At 46.7% G+C, this 17,192-nt stretch overlaps 2 protein-coding genes across 4 annotated transcripts in view; one reads left to right on the forward strand and one right to left on the reverse strand.

The window, feature by feature from the left end:
- The window catches only part of SNRPF (small nuclear ribonucleoprotein polypeptide F), a 273,142-nt gene that overhangs the window by 210,660 nt on the left and 45,290 nt on the right, over nt 1–17,192 (forward strand). The window lies entirely within an intron of this gene.
- NTN4 (netrin 4) overlaps nt 1–17,192 on the reverse strand; it is a 46,488-nt gene that overhangs the window by 21,983 nt on the left and 7,313 nt on the right. For 2 of the 3 annotated variants that reach the window (XM_065670727.1, XM_065670743.1), the window contains exon 3: nt 3,923–4,210. In XM_065670727.1, the coding sequence (XP_065526799.1) occupies nt 3,923–4,210 (288 nt within the window). The remainder of the gene's footprint in view (nt 1–3,922; nt 4,211–17,192) is intronic. The other variant, XM_065670734.1, reaches the window with a different exon arrangement.

Raw genomic sequence — 17,192 nt, forward strand, 5'->3', positions numbered from 1 at the left:
TGATAACAATTTATAACAGCTACTGGGTTGGCCACATGGGAAGGGGAATGAAGATTCACCCTGTCTGACTATACAGAAGTGCTTTAGCATAGTACCTCAGTCTACCTGGGATCCCAACCATACTGTATCCCTCCATCCCTTCATAACTATGGAAGGAGCTTGGGGAGATCAGCTGGCTAACCAGGGTACATCAAATGCATGCCTAAAATGAGGTGAGGTACACCTGGGGTTTGGTGTCCCATTGTCAGGCAGCTGTCAGTAATCAGGTTCAGATGCATTCATTCACTGATCAGGTTCCTGAACTGATTTGTCTGTTGAACCTAGAAAATAAAGCACAGTTCCTAGAAAAGTCCTTGGCTTACACTGACACAGCACCTTGGACTATTAAAGAAGTGTATAAATGTAATTGCAGCAGTACTATTTTGGTATGGCAGCAGCACCACACCAAACTGCTTTGGGCGTGTGTCTTAACTCCATGGAAAGCTTCACTGAAGATAGAACTAAGTTCTAATTCCCACTTCCTTTTTTCAGAGCAAAGAGAGCTGCTGTATCATGTTATTTAAACTGACATTGAGGGAAAAAGAGAACAAGAGGATGAACAAACCCATACCACTTCATGTGTTCTCACTCTGCTCAATGCAGGTGAAAGATGTGCAGATGGGGTTGCACTAGCAGGAGTACAAGAGAGGAAAGGAAGGACAGAGCGGGAAACATTAGAGAGTTGATAATAGTGGATTATCAGTGAGATAATGAAGTCATCCATTGATAGTATGATCTCATCTCACAGGTGTAAAAGCAGGAAGCCACAGTAAGGCCACAGCCCTCTAATACTGATAGTTTAGGCCAACTTTTAACTGAGCTGTTGCAGGATTCTGCAGTCAGGGAGGGACAAGGAGTCTCTGAGATGGATGAAGTCCTGCCCTCAGCTTGAGGCAGAACTACACAGCCAACAAGAAGTATCCCTGTGTTTGCTTTCCTCACATTGGAGTCCTAAAGTTCAAGATCCTACTTATCTCCAGGCTGATCTCTTTCATGACACAACACGCCATGTGGATGCTTTAGCTGGTGAGGGACCAAGCACACACTGCGGCAGCTCCATGCACAGAGATACTGGCAAGGGGTGAGAAGCTCCTATGCTACAGATCAGCCAGAAAACCCAGTCTTCTCATGAACACTGAAGATCAGGAGCAACCTCTGGTGAATGTGAATCCATTTCTCTACTTGCATGGGTGGTCTGCTACATAATGCAGCTCACAAACTGATCCAACTGCTTTGCATGGTACAGTGTGAGGTGCGTTTGTCTACGCACATTTTTCCTGGGGCATGCATTAGGCTGTTGTTGATGAAATTAGGGTAGTGACCTTTTGAACAAATCTGGGAGAAGCAGGGAAGAGAAGGAAGTGTATCTGTATAACCCTGATAGCTGTCACACATAAGTGTATAACATGGGATCATAGTATCCACAAGGAGCAGCCCTTCCCATTGCTGGAAGACAGCCAGGTCTTCTCTGTAGTCTTGCCCTGAAGCTCATGGAGAGATAGGAGCCACACCTGTATATTCGGAGTTCACCTAAAGGCTGACATGGCATTTCTGATGCTAAAATCAGAACCCGGAGCTTTCCTACATAAATTCCTTTCTCCTTCAGGAGAAAGGGTGAGCAGGAGAATTGCTGGCAAGCTTTTCTCTGGGGTACCCACACAGTGACTGCCACGAAGAGAAACATGTTTGGGTCTTTCACTGGCCAAGGAGGGACAAAAACTAAGCCTGAACTCAGGACTTTGCCTGTGGGCTGAGACCAAATAGGGGGTTAAGAAAACTTACAGGTACAGTTTTTTTGAAAAGGGTTTTTTTTTTTAATTTTTATGTTTTGTTTTGTTCTTTTAAGTATCCTAAACTTGATCTTTAACTATCTTAAGTATCAAAACTTGAATTTTGATGTTAACTTTCTTAATCAAGGAGTATTTTTCGAGCGTGCTCTGGTCTAAACAAGCATAAAAACAGAGTCAGATTTTGTAATCATATTGTGAAATGGTAATGTGCTTCCTAGCTTTTGTTGTCCTTGGTTTTACAGTGAAGGTTCTGCTAAAACCCCACATGGATACAGTCACATAAAAGCAAGACTGAAGTCCCCATCTCACACTTGAATGACTGACTGTAATTCTTCAGAAGTATCTTCCAGGTGGCTTTTTAAGGTCAAGTACAAAAAATGCTCCCTTTCTGAAATCCTGCTCTCTTTTCAGAAGTTTTTCTGACTTTTCTCAGTTAAGCAGCCACAGACCCCACAATCTTTTGTCCCCTGTCTGTTAGCACACACACACATGTATTGCTTTCATCTTGGAAATAATCCTCTCTTCTCATCTTGAAGCAATGCACTGACAAACCCCTACTAGTGTACACAAGTGGGGTGCCACTGCAGTCCCTGAATCACAGCAGCCTCACATCAGGCAGAAGCCTGGCACAGACCAGGCTCAGGCCCAGCTGCCTCAGTCCTATGTTGGAAAAAGTGGTACTGGGAGATGAAACATTTTACCACTCCCTGACCCTTCCTGCAAACCCTGGGGCTATGTCATTCCTACACTGGCACAGCCCCTGTGCGACATGCGGAATAAGCTGTAAGGCACAGTAAAATGAGTCAGCTCCACTGCAGAAACGTCACCTTTGGGACTCCTGCCACATATGTGTTTATAACCGGAGTTGAACTTCAGTCCGCCTGGGGCCAGCGCAGCGGCTTGTTGCTATTTCTTGCTTTGGTTTTCACTGTGATTTTGGCACTTGACTCCTTCCCACAGCACCGCCTGTTACCTGTGCGCTATGGTTTCCATAGGCTATAGTCATACTGGAAGTGTGTTTGGCTGCAGGCTCTGTTACAACTCTCTGGGGCACGCTCGTGTGCAACTGTATCCCACTGAAATAATCCTGAGCAAACAGCTCCTTTCAAAGACTTGCGCTCAGGGAACATTTGTGGAAAGCAGAGCAGTGCTACTTGAAACAACCTTATCAATCATAGCACTGCATGCTTTCAAATTGGTGTATTTTCAAGATGTTGCAAGACTAGCCCTATTAGAAGGGAAACATGCTGTATGCTTCATGCCCGAGACCATAATTTAAGTGAAATGAGAGCTCCTCGAAGAGCTGGATGGATGCCAGACGTCCTTACCTCAAGTAACTGCCTTATGGGTTTTTTATGATCTTTTCCTTTCTAACATTATTCAGCACAGTATGTTTGACTGCCCTGGCTTTCCCTCTGCTCCTTTGCCAGCAAAGCCAGGACTTTCAGAGCCAGCTAAGACGGCCAGAAAGGACAAGATGTGCTGGGGGCATTTTGTGTCCCAGACTGGCAGGGAGCAGCATGGCCCTCACTTTTTTAGGACACAGGAGGACAGGGGTTTAGGTGTTGGGTCCCAAAGGATTTGAGCTCAGAGTTTTTGTGATGGGAGTCCCCTCAAAAACAGAGCACAGGGCTTTTATCTGGAGAAAGATATTGCAAAGTCCAAAGAAAGCCTAGGAGTGAGAGCCAAAACTCAGCTCTCTGGCCTTTTGCTTCAGGACCCAATCCAATATCTGAGGATATAGACACAAGATGCGCAGTGCCTTCAGAGAAGCTCATCTCCTTCTTAATCATCAAAATGCCCTACATTTATAATATTTTACCTGTAGTGTTATTGCAAATTACTGTGGAGCACTCTTGAAGGATAAGACTCCTGGTGGACCCCACACCAAAGCACAAAGGAAGCCCAGTGCTTCAGCCCGTTATGGAGACCACTTCCTTTGTAAAGACCACATTTGCCCAGTGAGCTTTGAATTCAGGGCATCACATGTAAAATATTGCATACTTGGACCTATCTCATACTCTATACTGTCCTCACTACTTTTAAGACTCTGCTTTCCTGCAGTGCAGACATTGTTGTGCACATGTACATACCACCTGGAAAACGCCAGCTGCCTTGATGGGCTTGAACCCAGCGACGGGGACGCAGTGGTCAGCATGGCCATTGCAGAAGCAGCTGCCCTTCACGATGAAGTCATAGATGGCGTAGTGCAGGGCCGGGGAGGGCTGTGGGACCCGGGGGAACGGGCCGGGTGGGAGGCAAGGGCAGCCCTGCCGCTCCAGCAGCCGCACCCGCAGGTTGGTGATCTTCAGCTGTGCCTGGGCTTCTGCACTGTACGGGTCCTCCACAGCATACGGCGGTGACAGGGCTCGATATATCACCTGTGCAGAGAAATGCAGCAAGAGAAGCAGAAAGGAGAATGTCAGCCAGCCCCACCGTGATCCAGGAGGTGGAATGGCAATGGGAGCATCCCCTGGGAGCATGCACCAGGTTCTCATTTGCTCTTCTGCTTCTGCAAGCAGTAGGAGCAGCAAATCCATCTCCACCCCATTGTGGGCAAAATGACACCCCCTGTGTCACTCTATGTCCCTTTACACATGAAGTCTGTACCCCATAGGTGTCAAGTGGTATTTCACCATTAACTTAAAGCAGAGGTTAGTGCAACTGGTACATGCCGTGGCCCAGCACAGGGACCAGCAGTCCTGCAGGTGATGCTCAGGTGGAGGCTCAGGTTATCTTCATTAACCTTCCCTCCCCCAAGATGGGTGTAGTTTCAACAGATAAAGCCCAGATCTCCAAATATTTGGTTCCTATCAGTCCCAGGCTGCTTCCTAGTGGAAAAGTGATTAGGTGTGGCAATTCAATTAGTGACAGCAAGCCAACAGTCAGAAAACTGAGATAAGAAGGAAAAGTAGGGGGCTTCTGACGATTAAACAAATACTTATCAGTCAGTCTTTATTTTAACCTTGGTCAGATTGTATAGGTAAATACTGGGTCAAGCTGAAAATTGAGAGCACTAGATAAAAATAACCAGTATAATTGAAGAGGTTTATTTTAAAGTTGTTGGTCTAGCTGCCTACAGTGAGACATCAGAAACAGCTTATTATGTCATACAACTACTGCTGGCGTAAACCGACACACTTACAACACATGTATTAGTTAACAGGACATTCAGCTTACAGTGACACTTTCTAAATAGTTTAACAGCCCTATACTGAACAGCCACTGAAGGCTTGATGAACTACAAGATTTAGAACCACATTCAGTCAGTCACTCAATGAGTGTTTGAGGGTGGGATGCAGCCTGAGAGCTCAACGCACAGCTCCCAGCAGCAGCTTAAAACCTCTTCAAACTGCCCTGCTGAGAATCACCCATGCCACCCGAAAAGCCAGCCCGCTTCCCAGAGACAGCAAGGCAGTGGGTGGTAGCAAAGGGTGACCATCCTCTTCTGCCAGGAGGTGCTGTGGAATGCCCAGCAAGAGGCAGCATGTGAGCCTGCCAGCACCGCTTATGGGGATCAAAGTCTCCTCTCCCTAAATCTGCTCCTCACAAGGATGCGGCTGATATGCTTCAGCTGATGAAGACTGCCCTTTTATTTCACCAGGATTCAGGGATCCTGGAAACAATAACCCCAGCGCTACCAGCTCACCTGCCTGCCGGCTTTGCCTGCCAGCTGCCACCACTGCCAGCCCCACCATTGCTGGCACTGCTCTTGGCTGGGACCTGGGTTTTCTCCAGGGCTGCCAAGATCCAGCTGGAGGAAGCTTTGTTCCGGCCTGGAAGGAGATTTAGAGCTCATTTTGGAGCTGAATGGTGGCAGCAAGCTTTTGCGTGTCCCGTCAGCTTGCCAAGCACTGATGCGACCAAGCACCAGTGACAGCGGGGCTCAGGCATGCTGGTGCTGGGCACTCTGCACTGTCAAGCACATTGTGTTGCAGCCCCATGCTGCCATCCTGCAAATGCTCCCTTCCAAAGGCATTTGAGCATCTTCTGCCAGAAAGACATAGGTAAGGAACAAGGTTAACCAGAAGAGGTGGTCAGAGGGCAAGGCTGGTGAGCAGTACACCCTTTGTGCGGAAGTATTGAGCGTGACGAGGGGTATTAATAAACAGTAACACGTTTCAAAAGTTGAGGGTTTTTTTTCCCCTCTCTTTCAGGAACATACAAAACCATTCTGCTTTCTTAAAATAAAAGTATCAAGCAGATATGAAGAGAAATCCAGGCAAGCCCAACTATTAGGTCCTGCATCTCTCCCCAAGACATGTTATTTACCAAATTTAAATCAGTGTCATTCTGTCACATTTACTCATTGGTGGCTTTGGGAACACAAGATGCTTTCAGATATGGAAAGAAAATTCCTTGGGAAACATCCAAACTGGAGACATTGATTTCCCTTTAGTGGGGATGATGGAAAATGCCAGGCTGAGAATTTTCAGTAAAAACTAGTATTTTGGGTTTCTTGTTGTTAGATAAATTGCATCTCAGAGAGTTCTTTGTCCTGATTTAGATGAGAGCAGTGAAGGAGATACATTAATGGGAATGCTTTATGCTGGATGCAGCTGCAGACTTTCATCTTTTTCAGTTTTTCTTGTTTATCTATCCCTGTTTAATGCATGTGACTGGTGCTTGCAGTTCTAGCAAAGACAATCTCAGTGAGAAAATCAATAACCCTGAGCGCCTTCATGCTGAGAGAGTTAAATCTTGTCTGTGAGGAATTCAGGGGGAGTTATGCTGCTGATTTCAATGGAGCCAGTATTCCTGCTCAGGCCCCAAAATGTTACAAACATTTCTTTTTATGGCTACTTGAAAACAGTGATGCTAAACATGAGCCCTAACTGTAATTCCCTGGGGCTGTGGGCTCTCAGCTCTCCTTCCTGCTGTCCTGTATTGCTCCAGCTGTGCCTGGCAGCCCCAGATTCAGGGCCATGCTGCACCCTGCAGTAGTGCAACATAAGGGGGTGAGCTTGTTCTCAGTGCTGCCAAGACAGTAAACATCCTGATGCTTCCACCCCAGACGCTGGCTGCTCTGATTTAATAAAATACAAACCAGTCATTATAACACGTAGGACACCATACAAATAGCAATTCTCTGCTCTGCCCCAGCAGATAGAGCTGGAGCCTCCAGAGACTGCATAATAATTTCAAGGACGTCTTTCCCACCAGGACTTCCCTGTTCAGTTGTTAACCTCGCCGATTTATCCCAGCCGTCTCGGGAGTCAGCACATCGCTGGGGCCATGCTGCCTTCATACAGGTGTTATGGGTCTGCAGCCCCATGCTGCCCTGCACCCAGCCCCACATACACTCATGTGCGGGTGCCAGATTTCCTGCTTTATCTCTCTTTGGACATTTCTGTGCTATTCTCCCACCAACAGGACAGGACCAGGGCTGCAGCATCTTTATGAATGAGCCACGGTTTGCACAGCAAACCTGACCAGGTTTTCACATCTATGGTTCTGCTGGCATCTCCCAGCTACCAGTCAAAGGCCTCCTCAACCAGAATATTGTTCAAACAGTGTAGGGAAAGCATGTTGGCAGGATTCGAAAAGAATGTGTTGCTGACATGCACAAGCATCTGATGATGGGGTTTTGTAAGCCCATCATCTCTCTGGTGTTGCTTGAAAGACTTTGGTCTCACTGCCCCGCTGCGGGTAGCTGACTCTTCTGATCAATTCTGTTGAGCCAGTGTTCCCCAGCTGCTCTGAGATGCACATCACACATCGTGGTGATGTGCCCAATCTACAGCCATCATTTCCTCTTCCCAACAGCTTCCCAAAGCCCTCCGGGTTTATGCAGCAGGGAAGCTGCCCTGCAGCGCCGGGCGCATATGTAGAGTGAAAACATCCTGCTCTTCAGCCAGACTGCTCCAGCTGGCTGCAGTTTGGACACACAGACACCCTCTAATAAATTTCCACAGTGTTTCAGCTTCCTTACAGGCTGTCACGAGCAGCTCTTGCTCTGTTGATTACTTCACATGCTTTTTGTCTGTGACACAAGAAGCCTCAGCTACCTGCCCTTCGGCAGATGCAGTAATGTAGCCCTGTGTATAAATAAAGCAGCAGCCGTGAGCATGCTGCACTCAAGTAACCGCTTGCACCACAGTGACCTCGATTTATAAATACATAAAAGTCCCCTTGCAAGAAGTACCCCAGCGTGTTTACATGCAAGAGTCAATGAAAGGACATCTTTATATCTGTATCTATATCTGTATCTCCACAGTGGGACGGAAAATGCTAATGAAGGATGCTGACAGCAACAAAATAGGCTCTGAAGTCAAATTTGCCTCAGGAAGTCAACAAAACCAATGAAACATTTGCCACCAACAAAAGCCTCCCAATGAGTCATGGGTGCATCTCAGATCAGTGCAGCCTCCACCTGCTGCAGCCTGGACCTTTTTCAAGTATAAGTGTCCACAGAGATAAAATGGACCCCCTTGGGACCCAAATGCCCATGACATTAAAGAGACATGCATGATCCACAAAAAGCTTCTCCCTCACAGACCTTCAGAAATAGGCACAACCGCAGGCGCCATGGACAGGGACCCACAGCCCCTGCACATGTGCCCCTTCTCAGTCCCTGTGTCCAGCTGGAGATGCCATACTCCAGCCTCCAAATGGGAGCCTGGCCTCAGCCAGAGCTTCTTCTGCCGAGCCTGAAAGGCATGAGGAGATGGTTCACAAAGTGACAACACTAGTAAATTACAAACAGAGGGAATAAATGGATGGGAGACTCAAGAAGCATATGCACATGGGAACAAGCCAACAAATGTGAATATGGAAGAAAAAGCAATAAACAAATATTAAAAATATAAGTACTTTTTAATTTGCTTGTAAATGAAAACCAAGGTGGTAACACTGCAAGAAGTGACCTGCGGTTTCTTTCCAAAATAAATTGATTGACTCTCCCCAGCATCATCCAACCTGGATGCATGAAAATGCGACACTTATCCTTATTAGTGATTCATCCATCAAATTTATCAAATCCTGGGGATTTGATAAATTCAGTATTGCTTTATTTGATTTTTGCTGCTGTTTTTTTTTTTTTAATCTATTTTACAGGAATACAGGAAAAAATAATAAGAAATTACGTAAGGTTTTCTGTCTTCTCCAAATAGAGACAGCAAAAGCAACCTTACAGAAGGGCATGTGATGTCTAGGTAAATGTTTAACAGAAACATTCAGGTTTGCATTAGGAGTCTGTAGTGTCTCTTAGTATTGCAGGCACTAAATAAATGCAGCTAGTTGGCCTGTATTATGGGGCTCTGTTGAATTTCCATGCCACTGGGAGCTATCTGGTTTATTTAGTGCCTGGACAATGCTCTGAAAATGTAAGCAGTAAAGGTGGTGCTGGAGCTCTGCCAGCACCAGGACCCCATCCACTGCCTCCTGAAAAATTCCCCTTGAGCCTGCCAAGCAGAGGATGTTAGGCACTGTCTGCCTGGAGCTGGCACTAAGGCGAAGGGAAGCCCTTGTGTCCCACCTCCCACCTCTGGAATTTCTGGCTGTGTGCCCAGCATCACCTTACATCTGCTTGTGCCCACAGGCCCTGTCTGTTGCTTGCAGACGCTCACAGCCACAGCACAAGCTGGGATGCTCTGTGCTATACTGGCTGCCTGGTAAACCTCTGCCACCCCAGCCACCGTGTGCCTCTGCCACATCCCCCCCTGTGTGTCTGTGCCTCCCTCCACAGCCAGCCCAGCACATCCAGTCGCTCGGGCCCACTCCCATAGTGACTACCCAAGGGTGGAAACTGCTTTCAGCCTTGGCTGGTCTTGTTCAGAAAAGTTTAGCTGGTAAAAGTTACTGGGCCAATAGCTTTCCTTCTCAAAAGATGTAAAAGTTAAAAGTACTAATTTCTCTTGATTAAAAATATGGAAAGCTCACAGGAGGCAGTAAGACTGATTTGTAGACATGAATCACAGAAATACTACTAGTAATGATGACGCAACATGTGTATGCCCACTGGGGCTGTCCATAATGTCAACGTGCCACAGTGCCTGTGTTCAACTTCCACCCAAAGAACTGCATAAGGAACATTAAACTCATCATCACTGCAAATGTCTTACTAGACGTTCCGTTTTTTCACTTGCAGATGGCACTGGATGTAAGTTTAGCTGCAGAAATCCAGTGCCAGCCAGGTGCTCCCACTTCAAAGAGCATGTCCTCACACCTCCTTTGCAGACCCCTGCTTGGTCACCCTTCAGTGGTGCAGAGGAACCTTGGCGCTGAGACTGCTTAGGGCAGGTATCACCTGCAGGCCCCTCTAATGTACTTCTTTGCTTTTGTGCCTGTCAGACCAAGTGGACTGCAGGGAAGAAGAGCTTCTCTTTTTCTCACAGAGAGGTCTCACCATCCCCTCCATACACACATTGATGGTGCACACATCAGCATCATCTGGATGAGATAAAACAGCAACAGAAATTGGGAAACCTGCCTTGCGTCTGCAGAGAGGTGACCATCAGAGGCATTAAGATCCCAGCAAGCCTGTCTGTTGGGCCACAGTGTGAAGCAACTGTCCACATCCCCAAGCAATGGTGACAGAAACCCACTGTGTACCACCATCAGCAGCCCCTGAGCTCCTTGAGACGGTGGAGAAATGGCTCCTGCAGCTATTACAGCTGCTTCATTTATTTTGACAACAGACAGCATTTGGCCAGTGCCTACAGCCCTTCTGCAATCTCTACAGCACATGAAACAAGGCAAATAATCCCTTGTCTCAACATCCGAAAGTTATGCAATCTTAAAAAGACTTCAGAAGAAAAATGCAGCTATTTCAAGTAACCAGCCCTTGCAGGGGCCTTGGCAAATTAACTTATAGAATCATAGAATCATAGAATAGTTAGGGTTGGAAAGAACCTCAAGATCATCCAGTTCCAACCCCCCTGCCATGGGCAGGGACACCTCACACTAAACCATCCCACACAAGGCTTCGTCCAACCTGGCCTTGAACACCGCCAGGGATGGAGCACTCACAACCTCCCTGGGCAACCGATTCCAGTGTCTCACCACCCTAACAGGAAAGAATTTCCTCCTTATATCCAATCTAAACTTCCCCTGGTTAAGTTTTAACCCGTTACCCCTTGTGCTGTCACTACAGTCCCTGACGAAGAGTCCCTCCCCAGCATCCCTATAGGCCCCCTTCAGATACTGGAAGGCTGCTATGAGGTCTCCATGCAGCCTTCTCTTCTCCAGGCTGAACAGCCCCAACTTCCTCAGCCTGTCTTCATACGGGAGGTGCTCCAGTCCCCTGATCATCCTCGTGGCCCTCCTCTGCACTTGTTCGAACAGTTCCATGTCCTTTTTATGCTGAGGACACCAGAACTGCACACAATACTCCAAGTGAGGTCTCACAAGAGCAGAGTAGAGGGGCAGGATCACCTCCTTCGACCTGCTGGTCACGCTCCTTTTGATGCAGCCCAGGATACGGTTGGCTTTCTGGGCTGCGAGCGCACACTGAAGCCGGCTCATGTTCATTTTCTCATCGACCAGCACCCCCAAGTCCTTCTCTGCAGGGCCGCTCTGAATCTCTTCTTTGGCCAATCTGTAGCTGTGCCTGGGATTGCTCTGACCCAGGTGTAGGACCTTGCACTTGTCGTGGTTGAACTTCATAAGGTTGGCATCAGCCCACTTCACAAGCATGTCAAGGTCCCTCTGGATGGCATCCCTTCCCTCCAGCGTATCAACTGAACCACACAGCTTGGTGTCATCGGCAAACTTGCTGAGGGCGCACTCAATCCCACTGTCCATGTCAGCGATGAAGATGTTAAACAAGACCGGTCCCAACACCGATCCCTGAGGGACACCACTCGTTACTGGTCTCCAGCCAGACATCGAGCCATTGACCACAACTCTGTGTGCAGCCATCCAGCCAGTTCTTTATCCACCGAGTGGTCCATCCATCAAATTGATATCTCTCCAATTTAGAGAGAAGGATGTCGTGTGGGACAGTGTCAAACGCTTTGCACAAGTCCAAGTAGATGACATCAACTGCTTTACCCTTGTCCATCAGTTCTGTAGCCCCATCATAGAAGGCCACCAAATTGGTCAGGCAGGATTTCCCCTTAGTGAAGCCATGCTGGCTGTCACCAAGCACCTTGTTGTTTCTCATGTGCCTTAGCATGCCTTCCAGGAGAATGTGCTCCGAGATTTTGCCAGGCACAGAGGTGAGACTGACTGGTCTGTAGTTCCCCGGGTCTTCCATTTTCCCCTTCTTATACCAAGGCAACTTTTATCTTTTAGGAAACTCTAGGCATTCTTCTGCCACTCTCAAAACTGAGAAGCTGTATGGGAAGAGCTCCTACTCGCACACAGCACCTGGCTGGTAAGAAGCTAGAAAAGGCATGAAGAGAGCTAGGCAAGAGCCTCAGGATTTCTCCAGGTTCCTGGACATTTCTGGCAATAATCAATGAGACAAGAGCCATCTTCTCAGCTTCCCTTCAACATCCCACTGCACAATTCCATTAGATGAAAGTGAAACACTGCTAGGTCATGCCCCTCTTCATGCAGACAATGATCACAGAAGTGATGTTCTTACTAGAAACATCTCTCTCCAGCTCAAAACAGCTCAAAACATTTGGATTTTTTCGCCTCCAGTTGACTGCTTCTCCAGGAATTGACAGTTTATTCCAACAGCTTTATTTTGCTAATCACTACTTTCAGTCATCAAACAGAATGAAACACTCAGTTTCTTGGCTCACAAACCCCTCCAGATGCATAATACTATTGGCTATGCCCTATCAAGGAAAATAATTACTGCTTTTTTCTCATCTTCAGAATCAGCATTTCCAAGGTTGCACTATCCTGAATAGGAAAGTGATCCAGCGTATTTCAGCTGATGATAGGAAGAAGTTCCTTGACCGATCAGCAAGAAAGATGGTATTTAAATACTCTTCCCTTTGGCAATTCCCCTCCTTTCCCTATCCCCCTCAAAGATTTATGTTCTCAGCCTTGGCCTGCTAGCAGTACCTGTTGTGTGGATAGAAGACCAAGAAAACCTGGAGGTACCTCCAAAGAGGCAGACAGAGAACAAGACTTGCTTGTTTGTAAGCAGCGCTGTGAGAAAAGCTGGCTCACTCCCCAGAGCTGCAGAATAACCCCTGTCACAGTTTCTGAGCATGACACACCTGAGCATGACACACACTGCAAAAGCCTGCAAGGCAGCAGGTTAGTGTGTCAGCAACTGCAACAGCGCTAAGGATCAAGGGGAATTCTTTCAGCCTAAGACTAATCCTATTTCATGAATACTTCTCAATTGCTCTTGTCTATAAGAAAAGGCTTTGTGTTGATAGAAGTGGCTGCTTAAACCGCGTTATGATGAGCTACACCTAATTTTAGGAAAAAGAACACCTGTCTGAGTTACATGCAAATATGCATGGTCAAAAAGGTCGTGAGAAACACTACCCCCGTTCAATCCATGGCTACAGATTTTGACCACAGCAATGAGGAATGCTGTGGAGAGGCTGGTGATAGAGAGTCATGGATGGCATGTGTGTCTAGTAAGCTTGCTTTTGGACATTAACTTCTTTACCTCCTAGAAATGCTGCCCAGGGAGAATTTGAAGACTTCAGCATTTCTGTAGGATTTTGAACATTGGTAGACTGGGTATCTCATGCCAACACCCACTGTGCATGGTGATTAATCTCAGATTAAATCCCCATGAACTTTTGATCCAAAACTTTAGAGATGTGTCAATTCACTCCTTTAGGTTACAGACTTCCCATGTCACTGGTTGTATCCAACAATCTCAAAGAGAAACATGGCAGCCCCACTTTCCAGCCAGCAAACTGGGAGCTGAATAAATGAGCCACTCCTCTCTTCACGCCAAAAATGAACTGTGAAATGAAGCAGTGGGATGCTGAATAGAGGTTCTGGCTGCATCGCTAAAATCCTGTGGCACTTGTTCTCAAGGGAAGCAATAGTCCTGTTCACAAGGCCAGGTGCCAATTCAGAGAATTAAATTCTGCCTACCCAAATTCCACTTGTTTCATGTGGATACAGTGCTCTTCACTTCCTACATAAGGAGTTTGGAAAGGGTCTCCTGAAATTCTGGGACCCATCCCCTCCTGCTGTTGGCAGCCTACAATATACCCCCTTTCAGAGACTAGTCAAGCTGCCTTTGAAGAATAATTTGTTTTAGCCATAATTGGGGGCTGATCCAGAAGCCCTCATCCACAGCTGTTAGAAACTTGCTGTTCTAAATGGGGGACTGCTGCTACGCACTGTTAAACACTGGCTATGCTCCATCCCAGAGGCAGCTACATTTCAAGAGCTAGTCAAGCAGAGGGCCAACCACCAAGTGCCAAAAGCACTGGGAAAGCCAGGGAGAAAAGGAGATGATGGGACCTTCCTGTGGGTTAGCTGCAATGGGGGGAATCATGCCAAGGATCGCCAGACAGGTTGGAGAAACATCTTGCTCCTCACATGCCCTGGTCCTCCAGAGATGCTGAGCACCTGAAAGGCTTGGCAAAGGGATATGTCACTCCTCAGGAGTGGTCAGAGCAGAGGGAGAGGGATTTGTCACAACCTGGCCCCAAGATCTGGCAGTATCATCGCTGGTACTACACATACAGAAAACTTAAAATGCAGGTGCCAGTGTCCAGAAAACAGCAGTTGTGTCATCACAGAATCATACAATCATAGAATAGTAAGAGTTTGAAGGGACCTTAAAGCTTATCCAGTTCCAACCCCCCTGCCACAGGCAGGGACACCTTCCACTAGACCAGGCTGCTCAAAGCTCCATGCAACCTGGCCTTGAAGACTTCCAGCCCTGATGAGGACAGAACTGTAGAGGGAAAGTAGCTTTCATGGTAAAACTCCCAAGGGACCAAAGATTTGTGTGCACATTTGCCCAGAACTGCCCTTGTCTCCTGTCCTCCCAGACATGTGAATAAACTAAGCTTGGGCTTCCCCTTTTAACCTGAATCCTCTTTTTGCTGCCTCATTATCTAAAGGGACCAGCTTGCCACCACTCCACTATGTTAAAGCCAGTGGAAACCCTGCACAAAGCTTGTGAAGATAGACTTACCTGCCAGGAGGGAAAGCTTGGAGGCCAAGCCAAGAGATGCTCCTTGCCACAGCCATCAGCAAGATGGCTGGTGGGGAGATGATGTCCCACTGGTGTACTGCTGTTGTGAGCAGCAAACCCTGTGCTGCCCTGGCCAGCAGGCACACATCCTGCTCTCACAAGGCCTTCGCAGCCACCCTGCACTGAATGGCAAGCTCCAGCAGCCTGAGATGCCTAAATTCCTACATCATTTTATTGACTCTGGCCTGACTTCATTTACTTCATCTCACTACTCTTCCCCTAGAAATCATTATTATTGTCCTTATGAATAATGGCCCCCATGTCTTGCTAAATTCATTCATATAATGCCAAGTGATGGGCTGGATTGGGCCATCACCCCCATCACCACTGGCCCCTAGCTGAACAGACTCCCCTTTGCATGTGGCATTTCTGTACTGAGCCTGACAATCTGCAGACAGAATGACCAGGAAGATGGTCTTCAAGAAGGGATTTTTTTCCTACAAAATGCACTTCTACAGAATGTAGAGATGGGACTTGAAAACACACTTCGGTAGCCATGTCCTCACATGTCCTACGCACTGCTGAACACCAGCCAGAATCCCTCTTTCCTTCTCACCAGTTTGGGCCTTTGTTTTCTCTCTCTGCAGACATCAGTGGCACAGGACAATTAAAGAAGCCGTTTGTGGCCCTCTAATGGGCTGATGTCCCAGGCTGTTTTGAGGTTATTCTTGCATATTTGCTCAGCCTTTTTGTGGAGTCCCAAGTCCTGCAAGTGACTGAACTCAAATCTCCTGTGAGCCACAAGATCCTTGGAGGATCTCAGAGCAATGAAGATGTGCTTTCAGTCAAGGAAAGCAATGATAAGGTTAAAACTCAAGCTTATTCAGGCCTAAAAGACTGGCAAAAAAAAAAAAAAAAAAAAAAGGCCAAAAGCTTCTAGGCTGCAACAGAGTTGCTACAACGCAAAATTAGAGCTCCAAAATAAAAATCGCTGAGCATCCTTAACCCATTTGTGTCACTGAGTACAATTCCCCATTGTCTATCAGGGCCAAACCTGTGAATATCAGGACACAATTTACTTCTCCTCTACACAGCTAATTTCAGACAGAACCAGTCAGATGGTTGTCCAGATCCTTAAGGAACAGAGGCAGGCTGCATGCAGTAACAATGCATTTGCAGGCTGTTCTGCTACAGAAGGCACATGAGATCAATAAAGTGCTCACACCCCACAGTATAACAGTGCTATGTAATGTTTCAAAAGTTAAAAGCAAGTTAGAATTTGTTGCTGGAATATAGTCAAGCTGCAAATATGCCTCTCCTATTAATAGCAAACAGCAACAATAGCTGAAGTCTCCAAGTGATTTATTAGCAGTATTCTGAATAGATGAACACTCAAATAAGTCACTAATTTACTAAAATCTTGTCAAGGAGACTCTGCTTCAGTAAGTCCTTTTATCCTGGAGCTTGTCTAAATGGGGACACTCAGGCGAGCTAATCTGAATTGACCACAGATGGGAATGTAAAGTGAATGAGATAATTGCATTGCAGAGTGGACAGTCACTCTCACTCACAGTTAAAGAATTAACATCTGCTAAGGGCCCCTTGTCAATGAGCCCTTAAAAGTGATCTAGCTAAGGATAATTTACAGATTAGACTATAAAAGAAGAAATACTAATATGATCTGAACTATGGGAGGGAAGATGGTCTTTTACATGTACTAATAAAACTGGCATTCCTATCTGAGCATGAAGCTGAGTTTATTCCTGCATCTTGTTTACTTAAATCAGATTAGGTTTGGCTGGTGAATCCCCTTCTAATTTCCCTTCCAATAACATGGCTGAAGGGTTACACCCTGGAAAACAGTGGAAATACTCTGGATTTGTAGCATATCTGTATGATCCAGGCTAAAACTTGGCCTTAGCTTTTCCCTTAAAACACTGATGATATAAGGCCAGCATTTAGAGGTTTCTGCCTATGCTAAACAAACTGCTGCTGTGAAACAATTAATTCACTAAATTAAGCATGGGGAAAGTCTTTAGTGACCCCTTCACATGCAGCTCATCTGAAACTATCCCAACAGGGAATGAGTTTCTTGTCTCCTTCACAGTGCAGCAAATCCAATCCCTCAAGTTGGCAGATGCTTGAAGCTTGCTGGAAACCTGGGGTGGTTGTAGGTTTCCTTCTCCTTCCCACTTCTCTTTCGCCTGTACTGAATGGGCCCCACTGTGGGGGACAACCTGGCCCCAGATGTTGGATAGTGAATGCTCTCTATCATCCTGGTCCCAGCACCATAAAGGGAAGCCTAGAGTCATTCTGCTACAGAAGAAAGGTGAAAGGCATCT

The sequence above is a fragment of the Lathamus discolor genome, chromosome 1 (genome assembly GCF_037157495.1).
Source record: "Lathamus discolor isolate bLatDis1 chromosome 1, bLatDis1.hap1, whole genome shotgun sequence".
Classification (NCBI taxonomy): domain Eukaryota; kingdom Metazoa; phylum Chordata; class Aves; order Psittaciformes; family Psittacidae; genus Lathamus; species Lathamus discolor.